General features: G+C 39.3%; 1 protein-coding gene across 1 annotated transcript in view; it reads right to left on the bottom strand.

Moving 5' to 3' along the window:
* Positions 1-25,487, bottom strand: part of GRIP1 (glutamate receptor interacting protein 1) — a 209,007-nt gene that overhangs the window by 41,783 nt on the left and 141,737 nt on the right. The window contains exons 8-9 of the mRNA XM_041411206.1: positions 6,235-6,382; positions 4,467-4,636 (exon numbers count right to left, since the gene is read on the bottom strand). Of these exons, the coding sequence (XP_041267140.1) occupies positions 4,467-4,636; positions 6,235-6,382 (318 nt within the window). The remainder of the gene's footprint in view (positions 1-4,466; positions 4,637-6,234; positions 6,383-25,487) is intronic.

Genomic DNA, 25,487 nt, shown 5'->3' with positions numbered 1-25,487 from the left:
GGCGCTTTCTGGAATTTCAGGGCTGGCATCCTGCAATGGTCAGGGTGGTAGGTGTTATAATGGTGGTAGGTGAGGAGGCTGCTGTGGCTGTTGGCACACGAATCCCAGGTAAGTTGCCTGTTGCTTCTTTCAACCTTCACTGCCCGCATGAAGGGATGATGGAAAATCAGAAAACAAAAGGACCAGAGAAGAAGTAAAAGTAACTGAATTGCACAAAGAAAACCAAGAAGAACTACAAACCAAAAGCAAGAGAATGAAAACAAATTGAAAATAAAATGAAATAAAATAAAATAAAAACAAAATAAAATAAAATAAAGTAATAAATAACCTGGTCTTGTCTTCTTATCAGGGGGTTCTAGTTTGAGGAGCAGAAATAATATTTTTTCTCAGAAAAAATGTTTCTGATTGAGTTTTTTTGCTTTTTTCTATTTGTTTAAAACATTATGATTACTGAATCAATTTCTAATCTCCTTCTGGCTTAGGGGCTAAGATTGCAAACTTTCTCAGAAAATACTAAGATACTACACACGACCACTAACTGAAGGTTAATAACTCTCTGCTTGCATTAATCTATTTTTAAAAGACCAACTAGATACTTTACATGGCATTGCCTAGAATGGAGATGCTTCCCTGCCATTTCAATTTACTGTATTGACATTTTAATTTTTGCCACAATCTATTACTGGCATTCTGCTATTCTGTGCAGTAAATGACTTCCCAATGCCAGCAGCAGGAAAACTCTATCCTGAAATCTGGTTAATAAAGAAAAGAGGTCTTATTGATTAGCTGGATTTGCAATTTTGTATTTTTGTTTTGTGGTTTTTATGTTTTTTTTTTTTTTAATCTTGATCTTCAAAACTTTAAAATGATCCTTCACTGGATGAAATTTGAAAACTGTATTTCATTATTTAATTGCAGGTTCTATGTGCTCTAAGTGAAGACCGGTATTTACTAAGAGAATGGGAAGCATTTCAGTTGTAAAATCTTAAAGGAAAGGGATTGAAGTCTCCTTGATTAAATACAGTATATCCATCATTAAATTCAGCATGTCTGTATCCTTGCTGAACCATAAAGGCACAGTTCAAACTGGGAAGTATTCACTGAGTTTTTTGTCTTAAAACACCAAGGGATTCACCCATGCTACAGAATCATGGAATGGTTTGGGTTTGGAGGGACCTTAAAGACCATCTTGCTCAAACTCTGCTACCATGGGAAGGGACACCTTTCACTAGACCAGGTGGCTCAGGGCCCCTTCCAACCAGGCCTTCGACACTTCCAGGGATGAGGCAGCCACAGCTTCTCTGGGTAACCTGTCCCAGTGCCTCACCACCCTCGCAGTGAAGAATTTCTTCCTAATATCTAATCTAAACTGTTTCTAAATCTGTTTCTATAAAACAGAGTTTGCTGTCTTTGTCCCATGTGCTCTACTACCTGCTATACCTACAATGGCTGCAGACTTGTCTGTCCCCACGCTGGCCTTTTACAGGAGCCCAAAACCTTGAGCATTTAGGCTGGACCTACACCTTGTGTTCATATCTTACTCCACAAGACAAAATTAGGGGGGAAAAGGGCAGCCACCACAGCAAGCCCTGTGCCCTGGCAGAAGTAAAGCTGTCCTCTGGTTTCACTTCATATTACATGAGCCCTCATGTGCTAATTGCCTGACTCTACTACTCCTTCTGACTCAAGAGTGATGCCTGTCTCTACAGGGTGGATCTAAGGAGTGCATACCAGGGAAGGGACAGGGAAAGGGGAGCATAGGGGCTCACCATGACCCTGCAGACCCTAGAGCTGCCTGACCTGGCCCTGTGTCTTCAGCCAGATTGCCCTGGAGTTGCATCCCTCCATGAGAACACTGTGCCCTGGTAAGTACTTGAATCAGAAGAATTATTTTTTTGCCCCAATATCAGATATCAAAAGTAAGGGAGGGGTGCAATGTCAGCACCAGGCTGGGTCTGTGCTCCTGGGGTTCCTCACCCACTGGCACCACCACCCTCAGGGACTTTGGAAAATCTCATGTTAGCCAGAAAACTCCCAGAAACACCAGAAGCAGCCTGATATGACCTTATGTGTCTTAGAAACTTTGCATGCCTTCTCAGACGAAACCATCTCTTCAATTATGTGCACAGACAGTGAGATTTCTTAACTTTAACTACAGTGAAAAAATTAAAATCTGATAAGAACAATGTGGCCAGGTGGATTTTCATTATTTTCAAGCTGCTGTGAGCCTTGTTTAATTAAAAAAGACTGCTTCCAGCAGGAAATTATCTGGCAGTCCTTGAGATTTCTTAATGTTTTATTTTCATGCCGAGAGTAGAGATAAAAATGTCCTACAAAGTGGGAAAGTACACAAATTCAGTTTGCTCAGCTTGTAGAAGGATAGTCCCAATTCAAAAAAAGTTCTGTAAAAGAAAACCCTTTTGTGTGTAACCAGAGTAATTTAGTGGTAATTTCAGCTTTTCCAGTACAGGGTTGTGTATAGTAAACATAAAACTAATGGGGCAGCAAGAGAAATTAATGTCAGCACCACAGTATAAAGGAAAAAAAAAAACATGAAAAAGAATCCTATCTTTTATAGAGCTCTTCACTTTATTTTAGGGCTAAAATTTCAGTTTATTTTATATACTGACTTTTCTGCCTGTTTTAAATTCCTAACATATTCCCACAAGACCAATAACTGAGCTCAGCAGATACAGCCCTAATGACTCAGCTTATTCCAGATATAGCAAGGGAGATTTTCACTCTCTGCAGCCTCTAGGTCATACCACACCTGATAAAAGGTTGTTTCTAAGAGGGAACTTGCTTCCATAAAGCTTGTTATATTTGAATTGGTCATGATGTTGTGGTAGCACCACTTGGTGAGGGGCTGAAAAAATCTGTAAGCATCCTAGTTATTGTGCTTTACTGAAGAAAGCAACTTTATTACTTTAGGGATACTTTCCCCCAAAAGATGCTCTTATATATCACCTTTTGCTGATCACCTTGATATGATTTTGTAACGGACAGTTCTTAACTCAGGCATAGCTAGAGCATTGCTTTTTCTAAGCATCTACACTGGTTAGAATATTAACAGCATCAATCTGTTATAAATGTTGGTTTACCAACCAACTGCTTCAAGCAACACAATCATCTACACAAATCACTGGCCCCAGCATTTGTCTTCCCCCCAAAAAAAACAGTCTTCAAAATTTTTTAACCATCAGAAATTAACTGCATGACATCTTTGCTTCAAAGAAAAAGAAAGATTTGTTTGCAATGTACTGCCATAACCGAAAGGAATGGAAGTACATTGCAAATTTGGGCTTCAACTCATTCTGCTTGTGCAGTATCACTCTGCTCCTTGTGGCTTTAAGCAGCTTAAGTAGAAAAGGGAAAGAGCTGAGTACAGGGAGAACATGTAATTGCAAAGGTTACTTTTTATTCATCCTGGTCTAGGAGAAACTAATGTCTCCTCTATCACTAGTTCAGTATTCCCTACTCTGAAAAACTGTCTAGAACACCACTTATCAAGAGACAACCTGGATGTTGCATGGATGTCCCAGAACATTTACCATCACTGACATTTTGAGACCTCAGACCTTTAGGCCTTGGTCTAAAGCAGGCAGAAGCACAGTACTACAGGCTCAGAAAAATTATACCACTGGTTCATGCTGCAACACATGTTGCAAATACACATTCTCTGTGTATTTGACAACCCTTGCTACTGTTTTGATGTCTATCAAGATGTGCTATTTTAGACTGAATTCAAGGATTACTGTGAATTAGCCACTTTCTCATGATTAGCTAGAAGATAAGACAGGCAACCTCCATCTTCAAATACTAAGACATTTTACAAACATTTTATTTGAGAACGCAAAGCTACTCTATTCAAGCATGTTGATATGAAGTAAGTATCACAGTGAAAAGGTCTGCAATCTAGGGAGCTGTTTCCAAATTGACAGTGAACCTGTGAAGCAATCTCAGAAGCACTTTAAAAGATGATGGCAATAAATAATAATGCCATTAACATGAGAAAATACGGGAGGGGTTTACATATTTTAGGGGAGAACAGGTGTAATTAATTGACCATAACTGTCAAATCAATATGCTGAAAATAAGTTGGCTGTGGTACTACTTCCCCACTCTAAATTTAAGAATCAATGTAGAGATTAATTTACTGAAGTATCTCATAGCACCCTCAACAATTGCAACAATTGCAATTGTAGAGTCAACAGGTGTCTTTATGAACACTTGCAAGTTTGTAGAGGTATTTCTTAGCAAAATGTTTCCCTCTCTGTCCACAGCAATCTCAGAGGGCTCATTAAGACCAAGAACACACAGAGCTGCTCAGAAACTGCAGAAGCATAACGTGGGGAGCTGAAACATTTACAGACATAACTGCGGCGATGGCTTTGACCATTCAGCTTGGGTAGGTAAAGCACAAGAAAGAAAGAGAAAAAGGTATTTGGTGCTACAGATCCTCTTACCGTGCTCTGGGCCTTTCAGTGCTAGCCGAGTCTGGTGGTGGGGAAGGATCTCCAGTTTGACATTATCAGCTGCATTAGCCAAAAACTGCGTTGCTTCCGCCAGTGTACAGTACTCCATGCTGGTGCCATCAATGGACAGAATATGGTCTCCTACATGTAATGCACCACATCTATATAAAAGGGGAAAAACTTGGTATGATCAGGTAGGCTATTTGCTTGCACAGTGAGTTTTTCTGCCTTCAAACTGGTCATGACAACTATGAACATGTTCTTTTTTTTCGAGAGACATTTGTGTTTTGTAGGCACTGTCACTGGTCAGACTTTAACTCTATTAATACAAACCTTAAAAACAATTCCGTTAATACAGTATATGCCAAGACATCACTCACAGAACTGCAAACTGCAATGGGGTAGCTGACTCTAAAATATATGTGAATGGCAGCAGGATAAAATGAGAAGAGCTTAAGGAGACTCGAATAACTTGGTCACATATCCCTCACACAAGCACCCAGTTCATCATTTTTTGAGTTATAATTCAAACATTTATTAGTACAAAAGCTGTAAATGATGATGAAATTATGCAGTAGTCAAACAAATAATGAAACCAGGGCTAGCATGGTGACTCTAGGAGTGGGGTGGGGAGGGGGCTATCTGCTAAATTTTGCTGCACTCAAGAGACTGGCTACTGGATGAGTTGAGAAATGCAAACACAGCAGTCAGCATCCCGACGTACCAGTCAAGTGGACAGCTCCTTTAATTGGTTACCCCCTGTGAAATGGGAAAAAACAGAGGGAGAAAATTAAAGCATCCTGCACCATTGAACTGGAGAACACCCCTGGATCAATGGCCGTCACTCTCAAAGTTTCTACTGTAGGGAAAAGCCCACAGAGGAGCTGTAGACTCACTGCTACAAGTGGGTGCTACCAAAAGCACCGTTGCTAAAGAGGAGTTACAAGGTAGGGTGACTGGGGACATGCAGGAGGAATTTGCTGCTGAAACATAATATTTAAAAAAAATCAAGTAGAGATATGAATATAGAAATATATTGTATATGTATAAACACACACATACACACACACACGCCCACACACCCCAGAAAAGATCCCACAAATCTGTTGCAAAGGATCAGACCACTGGGGAAAAATATCTAGCTATAATTTTAATGGTTTAAATGGTTTTATTTGAAGGTTTAAATGAAGTGGAAATATTACAGCAAAACAATTTAGAAATACAGAAGCCAGTCTTTCTTATACCTCATTTGTATTCTAAAATATCAGTAAAAGAATCCAGACATAAGGAGTTCCATTTCACTGTGCCACAAGAATGAGTGATATACCCTAAAAGAACACTCCAAGGTTGCAAAGCCTCAAAATTTACTTCCCTTGACAGCTGTTCCATATGGTGGGCTTACTTCAAGAATCCCAGTGGGTTACGTTTCTTTTTTTTAAACACTGATCTCTGCCACAGTGTTACATTTAATAGCCAGACTCCTGTGTTGCATAGCGCAAGCAGCCAGTCACGTATTACATGGGGGCTGGCTATGTCACCGACTACTACACGGATGAGCTAAAGGAGATGGAAGTCTTAGACCTGGCAGTCTGGAACAGCCGTCTGACAAAGTGCTAATTTTAAGACATGCAACCTTGAGAGGACCTGGTTCAGTCGATTTTCTCAAAAAAGGGAAGGGTTCCTTTAAAACGAGACCAAATAGAAAAAAGAAGAAAAATGGATGCATGGACCTGCAGTGTCAGTTCTCTGTCACACTCACCTGTCTGCAATACTTGCAGATTTGATTTTGTCTATGACAATGACCTGTTTGTTGCAGCACATCGAGGTAGTTAGTGCAACCCCAAGAGCAGCACCAGGAGTTTTGGCAACTTCAACTAGCAGTGGCCCAGAAGCTGTTGCTACTGAATCTGTTAAAATTAGACAACAAAAGATCAGTATTATACCAATGTGGTATTTATGCCATTTTCATGTTTTCCCCACATAAAATCTCCATGGCTATTCTATTTCTCTAACCAGATAACATACCACTTCAAGAAATACTGGAATAGTCATTTAAGGAGTCAATAATCAGCTCTTGATGTTGAAAACGATAAAAGCAAGAGGAAGTTTGTGAATTTGGGATGTCCAAAAGTTTCAGAGTGTGTCAGAATCAGAGATGGATCAGATGAGAGAAACAGGATGTGTTAGTGAATCATTCTCTTGAATAACTGGAGATAAATATTACCCAAAATTTAAACAGACATGCTGAAAAAACAGAATTAATTTAAAAAGTCAAAAATTATCTGAAAAAAATTAATAAGTGAATAGGTTAGAGAAGGAAGCTAAATGAATTTTCACAAAACATAATGAAGGTCTGTAGACGGCAGCTGTAATAATCAAATGAAGAAGATAAAGAAAGGGTCTACAAGAAATCCTTCACAAAAGAAAGGACAAAATGGTGAAAGTGCAGGAGGTGTGACACCTAGAAGTATTAGAAATTAAAGCAAAATATATGTGAGGAGGTTCAGAAGATTCTTTTAACATCGTACCACTGGACAAAATACTGCCTTACAACAGGACATAGTAAATGATCAACACTGAATACAGAAAACAGGAAAATAAGTTGGACAAACAGTCATGATTGATGACTTGGTGAGATACTACCCCGGAGAAAAAGTGCTAGACATAGCAGAGCAAAAACACAGCAGGCTTCTTCCTAAATGCCAAAACAAAGCAGGCAGGGATCAGGGTGAAGTACATTCTGGAGACTGGCTGAGAACTCCTACTAACCAATACCCATTGATCAATAACTCAGTGCAGTAAGATACAGTAAGAGAAGATGTCCTTTAAGGATATTAAAAGACTGAGACAAACAAAGTGCTATCAGAAGCCTTTGGAGGTGCTTTCAATCAGAATACGAAAACCGGAATAAATGAAGACTTATGCTGGATCAAAGTTACCAAACGTCCTGTCCGCAAGCAGGAGAGACTGGCATTCACAACATACTGGAACCAGCTGTGGGGATACAAAGACAGCATTCAATTGTGATGTGTCTCAGAAGACACTAAGACAGAAGTTGTGTAAGAACTGCAGCTGGGCTTCCAAGTATGGGGGAGAAGACAGATATAAGATATTCCACTCAGTCTTAAATCTAAAAAATTAAAAAATTACAAAACATGTAATACTGGCAGAGAAGAGATAGTAAAACGGTATTAGCATACAAAACAATCTATATAATAATATAAGAAATTGAATGAGAGAGTAATGAACACTCAGTGAAGGTGCTCTTCCTCATTAGAGTGTAATGTAGATAAACTAGAAATGGAGTGAAAAAAAGGTTGGATGGAATAACATACAATACCAGGAAAGTGTCAGTTAATTATTATAGAACTCCTTTCCCCCCACAACTTGAAATAATTTTTAGATTCCTGCTGGTTTTCTTTTTTTTTTTTTTTTTTTTAAGTTCAAATTTGAGAGTTTGAAGGCAAGGTTCAGCAATTTTGAAAGTGGTCATTAAATCTGAGTGAACAATTTCTGCACACAACTAGGGTTGAATTTTTAAAGGCTCAACCTTCACAGGCACTACAAAATAAGCTGCTCCACAAACCTGAACTGATCTTTAAATTCTGAGCTAAAAGAATAGAGTCCACCCAGCAGCATTTCTGTCTGGAGCTTCAAGCACTAAGTAGCTTTAAAGCTGGATGAACTGCCCTCAGCAGTCTTTATCTTAGTAACTAAAGTTACTAATTTACCTGTCTTCCTCTTACTAACTAAAGAAGGAGTTTATCATAATGAAATTCTTGTCTTAGATGACTTGGTTAAAGGTCTAATTAAGGCAGGATGCATGCAGTGCCTTGCGAACAGCCAAATAAGCACGTGCAGCAGAGCAGAATTTATGTATTCCCTATTCCCGTTCCTGCACTGAAAAACAGTTATTTTCATCTTGAACATTCCAGTGGGTCCTGGAGCTACACACAAGTTTCACATTTACAAATATATGGGAAGAAGACTGAAACAATATTTGTCATCAATACCTTGACAGAAATTTTAACTCATATTGATCCAGAAAATGGCAAAGCCCAACTTGCACAAGTTCTTTCTGCAACGGCTGCCTTGAGGAGAGGAAACCAAATGCAAATATCTGTTGAGAATGTGTAAGTCTTTCAAGATGCTGGTCCTTTTTCCAGTTACTTGGGAAACTGCATAAGCACAAGCAGCTTATGCCTGAGTGTTATTTCCCAGGTGCCTGTTGAAATGCACTGGGAACACAAACCAAGGCAGACAGGATGAATAAATAAGATAACTACATTAGAGGAACCAGAAGAGAAGAAATGGGGTGTGTCTGATGGTGGAAAATAAGCACAAGGAAGAGAAAGAAGGTAATAATCAAGCACACATTCTCTGACAGAGAAGAATTAGTTTTTCATGCTGAAGTAAAGCGTGGATATGAAAAATGAATCATACAGGTATAAATTATTCATGTGTGAAGATGTTTCAGTCATTAAGATATTTACACCATGACTGAAGCACTTACACACTATGTTGATTTATTGACTATGTAATTATGTAAGATACACTGATGAATATTGTGTGAAAGGCACTCTAGATTTTTGATTTTGTTAATAATTTTTCTCATTTTAGGGTATTGCATCTCAATCACTACAAGAGGCCTGATTAAAACCTCCCAGAGGAAGGAGCCTTGCTTTCTGCATGCTAATACATTTCTTCAGCTAGATAGCAGCACACCTTTTTTATTTGACAGCTTAAATCACTGGAAACAAGGGGTTTTATTCTGGATATAATTTCAAGATATGTAAATATACTATATTTAGTACAGTATAAATAGTATGTAGTATCGTATTTAGAAATTTTTTAATAAAATGAGCAGTGTTACCAACCTCCTTTGCCTCAAAAGATAATCACAAATCATTTTGAAACCTGAAAAATGTATTTTTAACCTGATAAAGACATCACATTATAAGTGTTTCGTTATGTCCTCAGAAATGTATATATCTGTTAATCCTTACTGATCCTCATGGTATCTGAAATCCAGGTCAATAACTGATGGGTGGTGGAGGACAAAACACCAGGATTCCCACAGTGGGGAAACATAAAGGGAGCTGCTTGCATTAGGCAGCAGAGGATCTACATGTGAAACAGTACCTTTAAATGCCCTAGATGGGGAAACGCTCCAGTCATAGCTTGTGATCAATAATGACACTAAATCCACAGGAAACCAAACCTTTTTAGTCTATGATGCTTTTTTTTTTTTTTTTCGTTTCCAAAGCTTTTCTTTACTTAAAACTGGGAAGTACAGCTACTGAGCTTGTTGAGTGTAGGAACACTGTGCCCTGCAGCTTCTCACTTCTCTAACTGCAAAGTTTGGGCTGCTCTTTTATTTTTTCAAAGTCACAGCAAAACAAGGTACAAATCATTTTTTTGAGCAGCTTAAAAGAGCTTGACACAGAGGAAGGATGTCAAAATAGATTTTGTCTCTACAGAGCCAGCTGGACCAATTGAAACACACAGCTTCAGAAGACTGCTATTGACCTCTCCTGGATGCTGCTGTACTTTATAAGCAATGATGTGACAAACAAGTGGATATCTTATTATCTCACACTAATTTTCCAAGCTTCTTCCCTATTAGGTGTTCACAGACTAACCAGGTTTTCACCTTAAAAGTGTACACAGCAGGTCCCTGTAGCCTTCTCTGTTGTGATCCTCTGACTGACAGTAGTCAAAAAATCTGGCAAGGTGCTGGTTCAGATCAGAAAAAATGCATAGGTCCTCAAACCTTGTAGTTCTTGCAATGCAGTTTTAACACTTTTGTAGCAGTGCCTTCACAGATCTAAATGCGTTTTACTTATGTTAAAAACAAAGACAGTATTTTACAGAAATAGATTTTCTTCATCAAAGAAGTGTGCTCTTCTACTCCTCACACCTTTTTTTGTTCCCCTCACACATAATCTTTGCAGCCTAAAGGTAGCAAGTAAGGTTGGACAGCTGGACTTCCTGATTTTAGATGTCTTTTCCAACCATAAAGATTCTGTGATTCTAAGTAAAGCAATCTCTCTCTCAGGTAGGAATTCCCTTTTCTCCATTCAGTTCTTGTCAGTACACCTGAAACTTTATGTTCTTTCTCCTTTTCTGTAACCCTAATTTTTATAGCTGCTGGCTGCATGCCTCATGTTCAGAGTAGTGGATTACAGAAGCATATCTTAATAAGTTAAGGAAGATTGTTAAGAACTGGGAAAAACCCTGAAATCTTTGACACTCTTGCCTTTAAGAGCAAAAAGCTGGAACACTTACAGAAAGTCATGATTGAAGAAATCAGTTTCAATCCCCCACCACTCCCAAATGCCTTAGACTACATCCATATTTTCCTCTGCTCTCTCTGTTCTTTTTTCAGTTCACAAAAATCAATGATCCTTTTCCAGTACCTGCTCAGCAATCATATATGTGACAGCTCTGATGTAGAAGGGACAACACTGACTGCTCCCCAAATAACCTGTTGAGTAAACTCTCATAGATGGACACTCACAAACCTTTAAATGCAGAAATGCACAAGCCTTTCCTTGAACTTGCTTTCTTTAACAAAACCCAAAAGAATGCAGGAGAAGTATGTAAGTGTGTGTGTGCATTTGTGTACACGAGCCAGTGTGAGTTCCAGAAAGGGTCCGATAACTAAACACTCCATTGCAGTCAGTTCTTACTACAGAAGAGTTGAGACATCCCAACAAGCAACTGTCAGCACTCAGCACACAAGCAGAAGGTACTTAAAATCAGCAGAGATGAAACTGATGTGTAAAGCACAGAATAAGCAACAAATCTGTGCCTTTATTTGGTATCTCAGTCTCAGCTGAGAATAACATACAAGGTTGGTTGCCCAGAGAAGTTGCAGAATGTTTTGAAGAAATCCAAGTGCTTGGCTTTTCCCCCTGTCTTACCTGAAAAAAAATATAAGCAGGAGAAGCTCTTTTGTACATATGAATCTATTTAGCAGGTTGCCCAGAGAAATTGTGGATGCCACATCCTTGGCAGTGTTCAAGACCATATTGGATGGGACTCTGAGCAACCTTGTCTAGTGGAAGGTGCCCCTGCCCATGGCACAGGGGGTGGAACTGGATGGTCTTTAAGGTCCTTTCCAACCTAAATCATTCTATGATTGACAGAATAATCAATGGTGAGGAAAGCACAGCAGATGCAGTTGTGCCAGTCCATTCAGAATCAGTGTGCTAGGGATTAGCCCCCCTGTTTTCTGTGTTAAGAAATAAGAGCTGAAATGTTAGAAGCTTTTTGCTTTTTGGAACAGAAAATACCACAGACTTATCACCATGAGTTTTGAGTATCTGCCACTGCTTAGGGAAGCTAGATTGCTGAAATGCAAAAATCAAAGCCGATACAAATCTTACACGGCACTTGAAATCCACAGCTAACGGTTCAAACTTGAGACCAGATAACCAACCCAAAGAACTCTCCATACAGACCATTTCACAAGGTCCTTTACAGGACTGCTCAGCTGACAGTAGAGCAATGTAAAAGCACTCAGGGACTCCGTGAGCATTCACATCCACTTTTCTTCATTCACCCACAGACTATTTATTACTGTCAGACAGTACCTTAAACTATACTTAGTGAATCTTGTCATTCTATGTGTGGTTTTTGTATTCTTAAGGACTATTTCTTTTATGTGAATATCAGCCCAATCCCCCCATTTTTTGGTGTCCATAAAATATTTTCTCCGTAAGAGTGATACACTTAAAGTTGTCCCAACTTCTCACAGTCTAGTGCAAGATTGCATTCCTAGCTGGAGGAGGTTCGTAGTCCTCTGTCATGTGTCTCCTCTATGTCCCTTCTCATGTTTTTCTGAGATTGCCACAGAGACAGGCAGTCAACTTATCTGTCTGTCTTTTCCATGATCTCTTGCAATAACAAGAGCCACAACTAGAAATGGGTGTGCAAGAGAGAGATCTGCTGCAAGTAGGGAAGCTTTTCTCTACTTTTCTCCTTCCTTTCTGCTTCAATTCACTTACACCTTTCTTCTTTCATTTTTCCAGGTTCCACCAAGTCACAGATAAAAGAGCTGACAAAACCCCACTTTCGCCCCTGTTCTTCATCTACATTGTAAAGCACTTAGGCCACTTTGCTACCATTTTAAATTTCTTTTGTAGGGGCATTTTCCTTTACTCATTTTTTTCACAGCAATTGGATGACTAGCCAAGTCTCTTACAGAGAGCTGAGTGATGGTTATTTAAATACTGATTTTTTTGGGTGGAGGTGGGGGCATGGGAGGTCGCTTATTTATGTAATACCCTTTCCTTGCACTGCAAAGATTATTTGATCTCTATTTTGCAAAGGAAGGATATAATTACATATTTTTAAAGATGATCTAATCAAGAAATTGAGATTGGGATCACGGGTCAATGGTTTCAAGATGGAATGTAGCAGTGAGGAAGAGAGGCAGGAATAAGACTTCTGCAGTGTTTAAAGGGCACAGGAACAACATTCAAGATGGCCTACAGCTGGGTAGCACCATTATCACTCATTCAGAGTAATAATATTTGATTTCTCATACATTTGTGGCTAAAGGTCATAAATGAACCACGCACAGAGCATGATTCACGGTACTGGCTTTGGTATCCCATTCTACTAATATTGCATAATGTTTGCACCCTGGCTTTGTTCATGCTTCATTTAGCAGAGTAACCTTTTACTCATCTCAGATCTTATGGGCAAAATAAAATCAATGACAGCTAGCAAGCTCTAGAAGGGATTTCTGGAAAGCTAAGAAAACTGTGAAACTGTTGGAGTAGCTCCAGTGGAGGGCCATGAAGGTGCTCAGAGTACTGAAGCACCTTTCCTGTGAGGATGGGCTGAGAGAGCTGGGGAAGAGAAGGCTCTGGGAAGACCCCACTGCTGCTTTTCAGTACTTGAAGGAAGCTTATAAATAAGATGGAGAGTGACCTCTTACATGGGTAGATAGTGACAGGACAAGGCAGACCAGTTTTAAACTGAAAGAGGGGAGATTTGGTTTAGCTGTTAGGAGGAAACTCTTTACCAGAAGGTAGTAAAGCACAGGTGCAGGCTGTCTAGAGAAGCTGTGGATGCCCCATTCCTGGGGGCATTCAAGGTCAGGTTTGACTGGGTGGGCCCTAGGCAACATGATCTAGGGTGGCATCCCTGCCCATGGCAGAGTAGTTGGAACTAGATGATATTTAAGGTCTCTTCCAACCCAAACTATTCCATGAGCCTATAAAATAGAGTAAGCTGACAATGTATTACAAGTAATATTTGCAGAGAAAGGATAGCAGTTTTTAATAATAGAGCCAGTATTTAAAAATTAAATATTGCTCGTGTTCAAAGTGTCAGTCTCCAAGGCTGGACTTACAATCGATCATACAATATATGTGCTCCTTGCATTCCCTTGATTTTGGGGTATTGTGTGTTTCAGGCAGGCTGTAAAATGAGCAACAGCTGTTCTAATTTTACCTGAACTAGAACTAGAGATGCAAAAACAGTACCAAAAATAGATAAATAAAACAGTATATTTTCCATTATTGCAAGTAAAAGGACAGCACTGGAACTGCTGGTCTACTGAGAGAAATATCACAGAGTTCACAGAGAAAAAAACCATGAATCTCTGCTGAGGAAAAAAGCCACGAATGGCATTTTATACTCTCTCACCTTTAGAATAATCACATTTCAAAAATGATAAATAGGAATAATTCCAAGAGGATGCCAGCAGAATGAGTGATAGCAAAATCAGAGAGACCTCTCAACCTCAGAATGGAAAACTGAGACATTATTCTCTAAACAAATGTGCCACCTATTATCCCCTCTATCCACAAACAATTTAATATTCTTGTCAACTGACTGTCACAGTCTTTCCATTTTCCTCTTGTTGCCTAATTCCTGCAGCTCATTTATATGCTTCTAATTTAGCCAAGTTGTTCAAATCAAAAGCTTAGGAGCTGCCTTTACCTAATTTCATACTTTGCAACCTAAGACGCACTATCCTTCTCAGCTAAGAAATATCACTAACTAGCTGAAGAACCATCTCTGCCTTAAAAATGCTCCCAGAGTGTGGATGTGGATATATTCAAAATCACTTTGGGACTTTCTCAGACTTTCTCTCATGTTCAGACCATAAAAACCTGCCTAAACAATGTCAGCTCAAAATACTTTCCCCAATTTTCAGGATGCTGCTTCCTCCTGCTAACTGTTTCAAGCTCACACCTTTCCCTTTTACTAGGCCTCTTCCCTGCTCAAAAGCTGTCTAAAATCTCAGTCTCTTAATTTATCTCTCTTTTTCTTTTCATACGCCTTGTTAATCTAAAATGCAATCTGTCTACTGCACAATTTACTACACAAAAGCAACTTGGTAGATGATACCTGTACAGAAAATCTGGGATCTGCCTCTTGGAGGATAGTCTATTATTGTAAATAAGCCCAGGTACTGCAACTTTCTGCCTTTGTTATCTTGAGAAAGAATTGCACATAGAAAATTCATGTGGCACTTAAAGAACTATTAGGAACTCAAAATCTCTACCCCCTGATGGCAGCACATGGTTTCAGAACTTGGGAGCTTACAAGTACACCTTTATGGTTAGTTTGGCAACCTGAGCCTCAAATAGAACCTTTCCATTGAAGGATGGCTCCTGAAAATTGCCCTGAAACACTATATAGCATTAGATTGATTGTGAAATGTTTGCAGAAATCAGCAGCAATAGAATTCTGTCTGCATTTCATTCCAGGAATGGAACTTACAAATAATTATTTTTAAAAACCATCTTCCAGAATGAGACAAACCCCAAAAACTGCAAATAATATGTCCTCTGCTGAGGCCCTGCAATACAAAACATTGATTTTTCTATGGCACAAATCACAGATGAACTCAAAGCACGATTGAATCACAGAATGGTTTGAGTTGGGAGGGACCTTAAAAACCATTTTGTCTCAATCCCCTTCCATAAAGCAGCATCACTCTCCACTAGACTAAGTTGCTGAAAGCCCAATCCAACCTGGTCTTGCACACTTTCAGTTATGAAATATCCAAAACTTCTCAGGGCCTGGTAGACAGATATATATGTCCAAAAGAACTTCCCATACTTATTTTCTCCTCCAAGTAGGACAGAAAATAAAATGCACAAGAACTTTGGTATCTTCAAAACTCTCCATCTCTTGCATGATTCTGTGTCTGACTAATTACAACAAATAGAACAAATAAGGACAACACAATCTGCACCTCAGCCTGCAATCTAAGATCTGCAATCACAGCTGGTGTGCTGATTTTACATCAGCCAACCTTGAAATAGCATATCCATATGCTATACACACTATAGATAATACAAAGAGCTGCAGTACCCATTAATTATGCCTATTTGACACAATGCCCCTAAGTTCCATCTAACAGGAACACTAATAATTAGAATGGGATTGGATTCTCTTCAAAAGCCCACAGAGCACAAAGCCCTCACTGCTGCCACTTGCAGAACAAGCACTGTGAACACCCAAGTACCCAGCCTCTGCATTGAGCTGACACTGCCCATCCATCCAAGTGTCCACCAGACAGGACATCTCAGATAATGCCAAAAACTTCGGAGCAAAGGACACCTGGATAAGTCAATGCTGTGTTAGTGAGATGCCTCAGCTGCCCATGTCTCTCTGCCATGGTGGTGGGAGCTGAAGGCCTGGAAGCAGCAGAGCCACATAAGCAAGATATTGAGGCTGTGACAGCCACTCCTGCTTGTCAACAGGATGACTCACCCAAGTACAGCCCCATCCCCATACGGCTGAGCTCCTTGGTGTACGTGAGCTGCAAGACTGGACCTTGCTCGGGTCCTCTGTACTGAAACATACTAACTCATACATTCATGGTTACTTATTATTTGCATGTGTTAGTGACCTCTGCACATGAGATAATTGCAGTCTCTGCCTTGAAAAGCTGACTTTGGGTGTGCTTCTGCTAACATTGACATCAGCTGAGTTGGTTTGGTTGAACAGGCAGGAGTTTCAGACTAGTCTAAAACTCCTCTGCAAAGCCTATCAGGTAACTATGAACCAAAAGAAAAGAAAAATTAAACTGCACATTGATGTTTGTAACAGATAATATGAATTTCTAATCCTTCAAATACGTACTATTGGTACCACTTTTTCCACCTGAAACTTTGCTTCTTCAATAATCTCTGCTCTAATACAGAGGAAATTTAAAATAATTGATGCACTGGCACAGCAACATTATAAAAGGCTACCATGCAGAAAGTTGAGGCTGAGATCTGACCTGGAGGTTTTTGCACTGAGGACAAAAGAGTTTTTCTGCTCTTAGGGGTTGCACAAACTTTGGTATGTTTGAGTCAGAAAAAAATGAGTCAGTAAACAAGTTTATTAACTGTCCTCTCCTTCTGCTTTGGTACTGCCTCAGCAGCATTTCAGCAAAAACATTTCAAAGAAACAGAGAAAGTAGTTTAGGTAAATTGCCCTTAAATCCAACACAGAAACCGTGGTCCTAAACATAAACTCTTTCAACCCTCATTGCAAAAATAATCTAGAATTGCTTATATATTTCCAGCTTTTCCCTTCCCAGTACTTGTTCCAAAGAATATAGGAAGAGTACTACTGGGAGTATTCACACATTTAAAGTAAAAGAAAGCTTCTATATCCCCTGTTCTCTGCAGCATACATTTCCAGCAAAACTAATTCCCCATATTTCTGGTCCCAAAATCCCAGCTAAGCAATAACCTCTAGAAACTCAAGTGGCCCATAACTGTTATAGTCATAGCAATGAGAAGGGCACTCTATCATCTGCTATCTCAGCAGACAGCCTGCCAGCTTGCTGCCAGGGTCACCTTTGGCAAGGTTCCCATGTGGCTCCCCCTTTGCTGCAGGACAAGACATTTACCTCCTGCCAGAGCAGCTCCTGCTGCCAGGCTCGGAGGGGCTCCAGTCCTCTCATGCCCCTGTCTGGTGACTTGTTTCTTTCTGAAGATGTTCCATTGCTCATATTTATAATTAAGCAATTACTGAATTTATGTAAAGGATAAACTGTGAACAGCTTTTTTCATCTGTGTTTCTTTTCAGTCTGTTTCTTTGGTTTTGGTTGTTCTTTTTCTTTTACTGGTGAAATCCACCTGTATTTACCTAAGGTCTTTGTAAAGACCTTGAAAAATTAGAGGTCACAGTGTTCAGAAAAAGGCAATTCCAAACAACACGGCTGAGCTGACCATAACAGAGAAACTGTGCTTATGCAAGGTGTAAAAAAACCCAAATGAGAAGTTGATTAAAATCTGAAGAATATCAATATAAATCATCATAAAAATACATGTACACCAATAAAAATCAGAAACGTCTGTTTACAAACAGAATGACATTAAAAGCAAAATATTACAGTTACCATGTGGGCACAAAGCACTTCAAACCTAATGATCCCCAGAATGAATATTGCCTGGATGTACTTATTTTTACCTTCCCTCTTTAATTAAATAAGCACATATACTTCCTTCTTCGAGAGCCTCATATGGAAGGTAGACAGTGAATATTTAATGAGTAGGAACACTTTTCCCTTTTTTTCCAAGCTCATGCCTTAATTACTAAACAGTATTCTCAATCTTCTCTTAGCATATGTGGTGGGGGAGAGCTGTTGTATGCTGCAGCCTTTGAGTATTCCCTACAACACATGTTTATTAATGATTTTCTCTTATAACCACACTTTGGAGCAAAAAAGCGTGGTGTTTTTCCCACTGTAGAGATAAATAAACAAGGATAAAAGAAATGAAAGCTGAAAGCATTGATTTGTCTGGAGAGGAGGTTTTAAGACACCTGTGCTGGGGTTCACTGCACCAAAATGCAGACCTCTCTAGGGCAGACCTGAAGTAGCTACACCTGAGCCTAAACTCTCTCTCTACAACCACCCAAGAAAACTGGCATTTGACAAATGTGTTTCACCTGCCCCAGTTTAGGTATCTGCACCAAGATGAGATCACCTTTTTTTAGCGCATTTCTCTCACATGACTGTTTTTCAGATCATTTAGTACTATGCAGCAGGTGACTGTGGAAGGTAAAATGTAAGCAATCATTCCAATTAAAATTTGTAATGTAACATATGCACCAAGGCATCTGAGTAAGGCTGCATGGGCATCTTAAATTCTTACATGTCTAATCCCTGAAGGGCTGAACTGAAAGGAACTTTACAAAAACAAGAAGAAACTTCACAAAAAATATACACAAAAAAATCTTGGGTTTATCTTTAAAAATCTTTCAAATCTTGGGTTTAACTCTGAGTCAGTTTATGAATGTAGCAAAAAAGCCATTCCTCCAGCAAGGGAGATCTCAAAGAAGCACAGGAAGGACACATGCTTTCTTATTTGCTTTCCCTTTGCAGCTGATTTCTAGTGCAGCTGATGCTTCTCCCATATTCCATATCCAAGTAAAGAATGGCAGGATGTACTGATAAGACCAGCAGCATCAATACGTTGCCATGATTTATAAAATCAAATGCTGACATTTGAAATCTGGTCTGTTATGTGAAAGCCAAAACTAAAATGAAATGTACGGTGGCTGTCCATCCAACATGTTCTCACTCACATGGGTTTTGCACTTCAACACCATTAACTGAGGTCATATTTAGGCAAAAAGATCTAAAAATATTCATACTTTGAAATCCATACCTTTTCAGCATAAATGTTCTGTGTAATGATTAATGAACCATTAACCTTACTGTAAAGGAACAAAAATCTGCATCCCATTTTAACCTCTTAGATTATGCCTGGTTCAGCTGTTCACGCAAATGACCTGAGGGACTCATGGGTTTCTTCCCGCCTTGACCTAACCTGTCAGGCACAGTCTGAATGTCTCATACCAATGAATAAAAGTCAAGAGGATGGAGTGGTGTAGTTCCAGGTTTTTTTAAATGCCTCCCCTCAGGGAAAGTCTTGGGAGATATTTAGTGTTTTCTGGGGTTACAGCACAAATTCTCTCTAGCATAAAGAAAATCAGATCTGTCTCTTATTCCTTAGTCTCTCAGATGACTGCAGTGGCACTAACACAAATCTGGGGCTGTATTTTTTTTAATAATTGGATTTTTTCCAAATACAGAGTTTCTCCTGATTTGAATTGGATGGCACATACAAAAGATCCTTTAATCTCACAAAACTTAATTATCACCATTTCTGTAAAACTTTCACCTCTGCGCTCTGAATTTAAGTACTGCAGGTACCTGCCTAATTTGTTTTTCAGACAAGCACAAGCCAGGATACCTCATTATCCTGTTGTTATCATAGTCCCTGTTGAAAGGCATGCTAACTAACAGCGAAGCCAACTTACTGACCCAGTTCCAGCTGACCAAAGGTATGAGCATGTGGTAGGGGTGCCAATTCTCTTTCACCCTGCATTTCATGGTGTATCTGGATAGCCCTCATGATAAGTGAAGTGGAAAGATTTGATCAGTCCTTTATTTCCCATCTTTTACTAAGTATCTGTGAGGGTCATTTGCTCCTTTGCTCTGCTTTCTTGAAGCCGGGATGACAGGAGAGATTACTATGATGATATTTTTCCATCATTTGTCTTTAATTACTCATAAAAAGAACGAAAATAGCGTATTTTTAAGAGGTGGAGACTGCTGCCATTTGAGGATCTTAGCCCCTGAATTAGCATCATGAGATGATGTGCTTTGTAAAGAGATATTAACACAGATTAGCAAGTGTCTTCTTAAATGAATGCCCATCATGAAATACATTTGATATTTCAGATTGATTTCTTATAATTGTAGGCTATTTTAGATTAACTGCAAGCAAATGCAGGTTTCACCTTCCTGAAACGTCTTGGAAGACAAATTTTTCCATTACTCTCAGAACTCAGTAAGTAAAACAGAATATTTTCATACATGAAGTAGAAATCCTCCCCCTTCCTAGTTATTTATGACAATTAAATTGTACCTTTAATTTTCTGTTTCAGGGATATCTCATTTCACCTTTACAGTTTTGGGGTTTTTTTCTCCCATACAAAGCAATGTTTATTAAGCTGCTTTTAATAAGGTCATAGTTTCAAAAGCACTTGAGATAAATTTTAATTGGACCTGTTAGAGTAATTTGTAACTTATATGGTTCAGCTAAACTCCTTTTATTTCTCTTTAGGGATGATCAAGAAGTTTGTAAAGAAAAAAATACCTGTAAGATTTAGGAAGTCCTTGTAAAACATGACAACTCCTCCCTTCTGCAATCACCTACTAGCAAGATGGCTATTAAACTGCAGCAGCAAATCACAACCAGACAAAGATATCAGGCAAATAGACTTGGGAGTCATAGAAATAATACTTTCCTGATTAAAACATCTTGTTTTTAACTGCTTGTAACTTACAACTTGGTCACAGTACAAATGTTTGGTGTGATTTTTTCTTGCAGTGGTTACCTTTCTCAGACTATACCTTTTTCTCTCCCCTTAGTTATTTTAGCTGAAACAGGTCATTAGGAAAACCCAGAGTTTGCCCCACCTGCCCTGCCCTTCTCCCTGAAAATTCTATAGGCTTTATATGGAAAATTCACGTTCTCTGTATGTCCTTTCTACCTGACAGATCAGGCACTGGGAATCAAGACCTAAGAAGAGGGGAGAGAAGGACTTTTTGGGCAAGAAGGGGAGGAACTGAGGTGAGTAGATTATTGATCCGTAAAGAAGTTGCAGAACAAGAAACTTGGGACTGGTTTGCTAAGAGACAGAGACATGAAAGGGCTAAAGAAGGACAGGCATGCAAACTGCAAAAGGCCTTTAAAAGAGGGAAATCAGCAGTGTGAGAGAAATGTATTGGAAAATTACTTAAGGCTTACTTGGCAAAAGACAGCAGAAAAAACCGTGCTGTAAGGAGAGGGAATAGCATGTTGGGGATTTAGGACCTTCTAGAAAAGACGACTCAAACTGGGTCAGTAGAGAAAGGAAAAATTAAGCAGCTACTGGGAAAAAGACAGTAATGCAGCTCAGAACCAGGATAAGAGCAACGAACGGAGGAAAGAAGCATCATGCCTCCATGAAATAGACAGGAAGGAACATGGGATCCAGAACCCTTGCAGCTGTTCTCCACTTTCAGCAAATGCCTTCAAAACCCTGCAGTCATGTGTGTGTGTGTGTGTGAAGACTTTTCTGGTGTCCATGAATCAATCACATGTGCACTGTGCTGGACAGCTGGTCTGATAATGCTCCTAAGAGAGAGCAGGCTGGCAGGCTTTGTGGTTCTCACTCTTTTGAAGAACTTTTCTGGTATGGATGTCAGAAGCTTGAAGTTTTTCTGACAGAGAAACCCAGGTAATGGTACACAAAATTGTGTCAAAAGGTGGTTCAGACAGGACTTGCCCTCGGTGAAACTGTGCTGGCTGTCTTGAACCACCTCCCTGTGCCTTAGCACAGCTTGCCAGCACTACAAAGAGAAAAGTTTTTTATTGTATATATCCACGGCTGACTGTCAGTTTATACTGGTGTCCCTGATGCAGGCATCTGGCACCAACAACAGAACATGGCCATGGGTTTGATGAGCAACTAAACTGCACAGGGAGATGAGACTAATGTGCCATAGCACGTAGATTTAACTATCTGCTCAGTAAATGTGAATCACCCATTAGCTTCCATGAGAGACAAAAAAATCCCATGTGTTTCACCTAGCGACACATCGGTGAGTGTCACTCACCGATATTTCTGGAACTGTGACAGTTATGTCTGTGTTATCTTTTGCTGTAAGAAAGATCCAATACATACGGAATGACCTTGGGACTCAAGAGGTTTTCACCTTGAGATCTGCATATTGCCTGAAGCACTTAAACTGTGGCTGGATTAGGGCCTCAGGAAGAAACACCAGGAAATTAATAACTTTGCATTTAGACAAGGATCTGGGCAGTGCCTTCAATAAGCCTGTGGTCACACACTGGAGACAGAAATAAAATTCAAAATGAATAGCTGCATAAAAGGTTATTATCTCTCTTGTGGCTCTTGTGACTGCACTGTATGCACACCCCTTTGGAGAGTGACGGAGCAGACAGTCTCACTTCTGACATTTCCCAAGCAGAACACTCAACATTTTGACATCCAGCATTGACTTATAACATAACTTGCGTATGTGTCTGTGTAGCAGTATTTAAAGTAATGTTTCAATTAATACAGCTATTATGACCTTTGTTTTGCACATTAATTTTCATTCTATCTGTCTCTGAAGCAACATAAGACAGGAAAACTTCTTCAAAATCTTACGCAGCTAATTCATACTTAGAATTTCAAGGGATCTAAATCTATTGCCCTGTGACAGCCAGGAGACCAGCAGTTGCAGTCCAATGCTAGAGTATGCTAACCTATCTGTTCTGTCAAAACGCTACATGAGACAAGAGAAATGTACATTTTAAGTTTGTAAAGCAACATAAAGAAAAAGGCAGTGTGGAATCCTACAGGGCTCCTGACCTTACTTCAACTTGCAAGGTTTTGCAACACTTAAAAGGCTTATGAAGATCCCAAGTCAGTCCTTGGAGTCTCTGGGGCTTCTGCTCCTTTGGGCTTGTAAAACGTCTAGGTTTTAAGGGTCTCCACAGCTCTGGATGCACTTGAGTGATATTGCTTTATGAAACTTAAGGGTTAGCCCAGAAGTTCTTTTTTCTCCTCAATTTCTTGCCTTCCACACGTTACTGAAAGTCTACACTTGACTGTAGATTATCTCACCTGATATTTAAACTGTGCAAATTTTCTCTCCCTAGTGCTCTTCTTGTCAGGCAGAATTGCTGAAAGGTGAGGCAGGTTTCTGTAAATATACTTTCATAAGATCATTACAGCACCAATTAATTAATTAATTAATTAGCTTATTTTAATGGGTGAACTTAAAGAGGCAAAAGCCTTGGAGGAGGCTAGCAAAAAGATTTACTAGCAAATGTCTGCATCAATATTCCCCTTTCTAGGGAGTTCTATCAGTGTTAAACATTGAGTTGACAAAATAGAGGGCATTGCTCTCATTAAAATCAAGCGGTTCTGTGCCAGGATGACTGGTAGATTTGCAACAGAGAACAAGTTGACTACTTCTGTTTTGTAGAGAAAACTTACAGGGTGCCACATTCCAGCAAATCTATTCTGGCTCAAATAAGAGCAAGAACTGTTAAAGAAGCCAGAGAAACATATGGAATTTGCAAGTGCAATATGTTCCTTTACTCCTGAACACCACAGAGTGGTTTGAACTAACAAACACCCATTGAAGAGAGGAAGATGTTGTGTCTCACAAGTGCAAACAACTAAAAAATGCTTCTTTTGTGCCCAAGTTCTGGCAAAAGCTGTTAGTTTTGTTTAACTACAGTATCCTTGATTCAAAGATTGCCTCAGCATGAGCATCCAAGACTTAAAAAGTAGGTTGCTGCAAAAGATCATCAACAGCCATTTATGAACTAGTTACATAAAAATGGCCAGAATTTAAACTCAAGGTAGTCACTACCTTTGAACTTGTCTGATTGCTCCCTTTCAGAGAAAATATGGAAGGTTACCCAAGACACAACCCCAATTATAGAGACCACACAGAGCCCAGTGGCATCATGGCAGATCATTGAAAACCTGAAGGGAAACTGCATCTCCTCAATGTACTGATAACCTTTTATTTCTTGTTTTAGACAAAGGCCCTGTGAATCTTTGTTTGTAGCTTGTTATTAGTATTGCATTATAACTCTCACTCTCACTACAACTCTAGCTGTGAAAGTTAATTATGGTACTTCCTCTGACCGCTGCCTAATAGTGAGAATTTCACTCTCTACAACCTAATTTTATAGCCTGGAATTAATATTTTTTATTTTATTGCCACAGGAGAGGATTCAGGTTGTAAAATTATCTTGACAGCAGCAGCAAGTCACTGCTAGCTACTACCTTGCCTCTACTTCTCCCCTTCCTCAAAATGAGGGCTCAGGTGTAATCACAGGGCAGAGAGCTGCACTATACAGACCTGTCCCACTACTAGATGAAAGTATGTGATCCACATAACCAGAAAGACATTTAAGGTGTAAGGACTACGGAGAAAAGTAATAAAGCCCACAAAGTTCATGTTAATTCTATACAGTTTTGTGTACAGCCAGTCACCATATCCATGTCCTTTGCAAACACCGAAGTGCAGCATTATTTAAGCATCACAGAGTTAAAAAACACAGGCAGTTTCCTCTAAAATCAACAAGAAAGGTAAGCAATCACAGTACTTAAACACTGGAGAATGTGTTCGGGAAAACAGAAAGACATTTGGAAGACTGCATCCTCCACAACTTCAAATTTAACTTTTATCACATTACAAAATGCTTTCTCAGAAATTAGGTTTTTCAATTTTATTCAGGGATTATCTTGGTATTTTCAAAGTCCTACTATGACAAAGTCTCTTTGAAACTACACAGCAGTACACTCCACACACCAACCTGGAAATATTTTCAGCAGAATCTAAAAAAAAAAATCTCTTCCAAGCAGCTGAATTGACAAGTTTATTTCCTAGGACCCAGCAGAGCAGGAGACTTCGGGATGTACTTAGGCAAGCACAGGTGTAACCCCAGAATTCAACATGAACAGCCACATCTCTTACATTATATACACACTTGATTACCCTGCACAGAACCCCTTGATGCTTTTTTTTACTCCAGTTTGTCTAGGGTCCAGAAACAATAAAATGTACAAGCTTCCCAAGTGACCTCTTGAAGACTTCAGCTGGGAGAACTAAACTTTGAGAAATAGAGCACCTTTGAAACAGCTTATGCTTACAGGAGTAAGAAAAGTCAGTTACACACTACAGGACTGTAGTTGAAAAATAGTTCAGGATTATTTTCTTCATCTAGTAAAACCATTTCAAATCAAGTTCCAATTTCATGCTATCAGAATGTATTTTATGGCTCTTCCCAGTTCTGGCCACACAGAATGCTGCTTTATAGGATACTACCATCACTAACAGAAGAGAAGGTATTAAAGCAAACAGTGCTACAATTATATCTCTAGGAGTAACATATTCTACTGAAAGCTTATACCAGGAGGACCCTACAGAATATACTAGACTTCTGTGTAACTTTT

The sequence above is a fragment of the Onychostruthus taczanowskii genome, unplaced genomic scaffold (genome assembly GCF_017590055.1).
Source record: "Onychostruthus taczanowskii isolate IOZ18803 unplaced genomic scaffold, ASM1759005v1 scaffold35, whole genome shotgun sequence".
In the NCBI taxonomy this organism is placed as follows: domain Eukaryota; kingdom Metazoa; phylum Chordata; class Aves; order Passeriformes; family Passeridae; genus Onychostruthus; species Onychostruthus taczanowskii.
The sequence above is the reverse complement of the archived record's forward strand: the minus strand, read 5'-3'. Positions and strand labels throughout refer to the sequence as shown.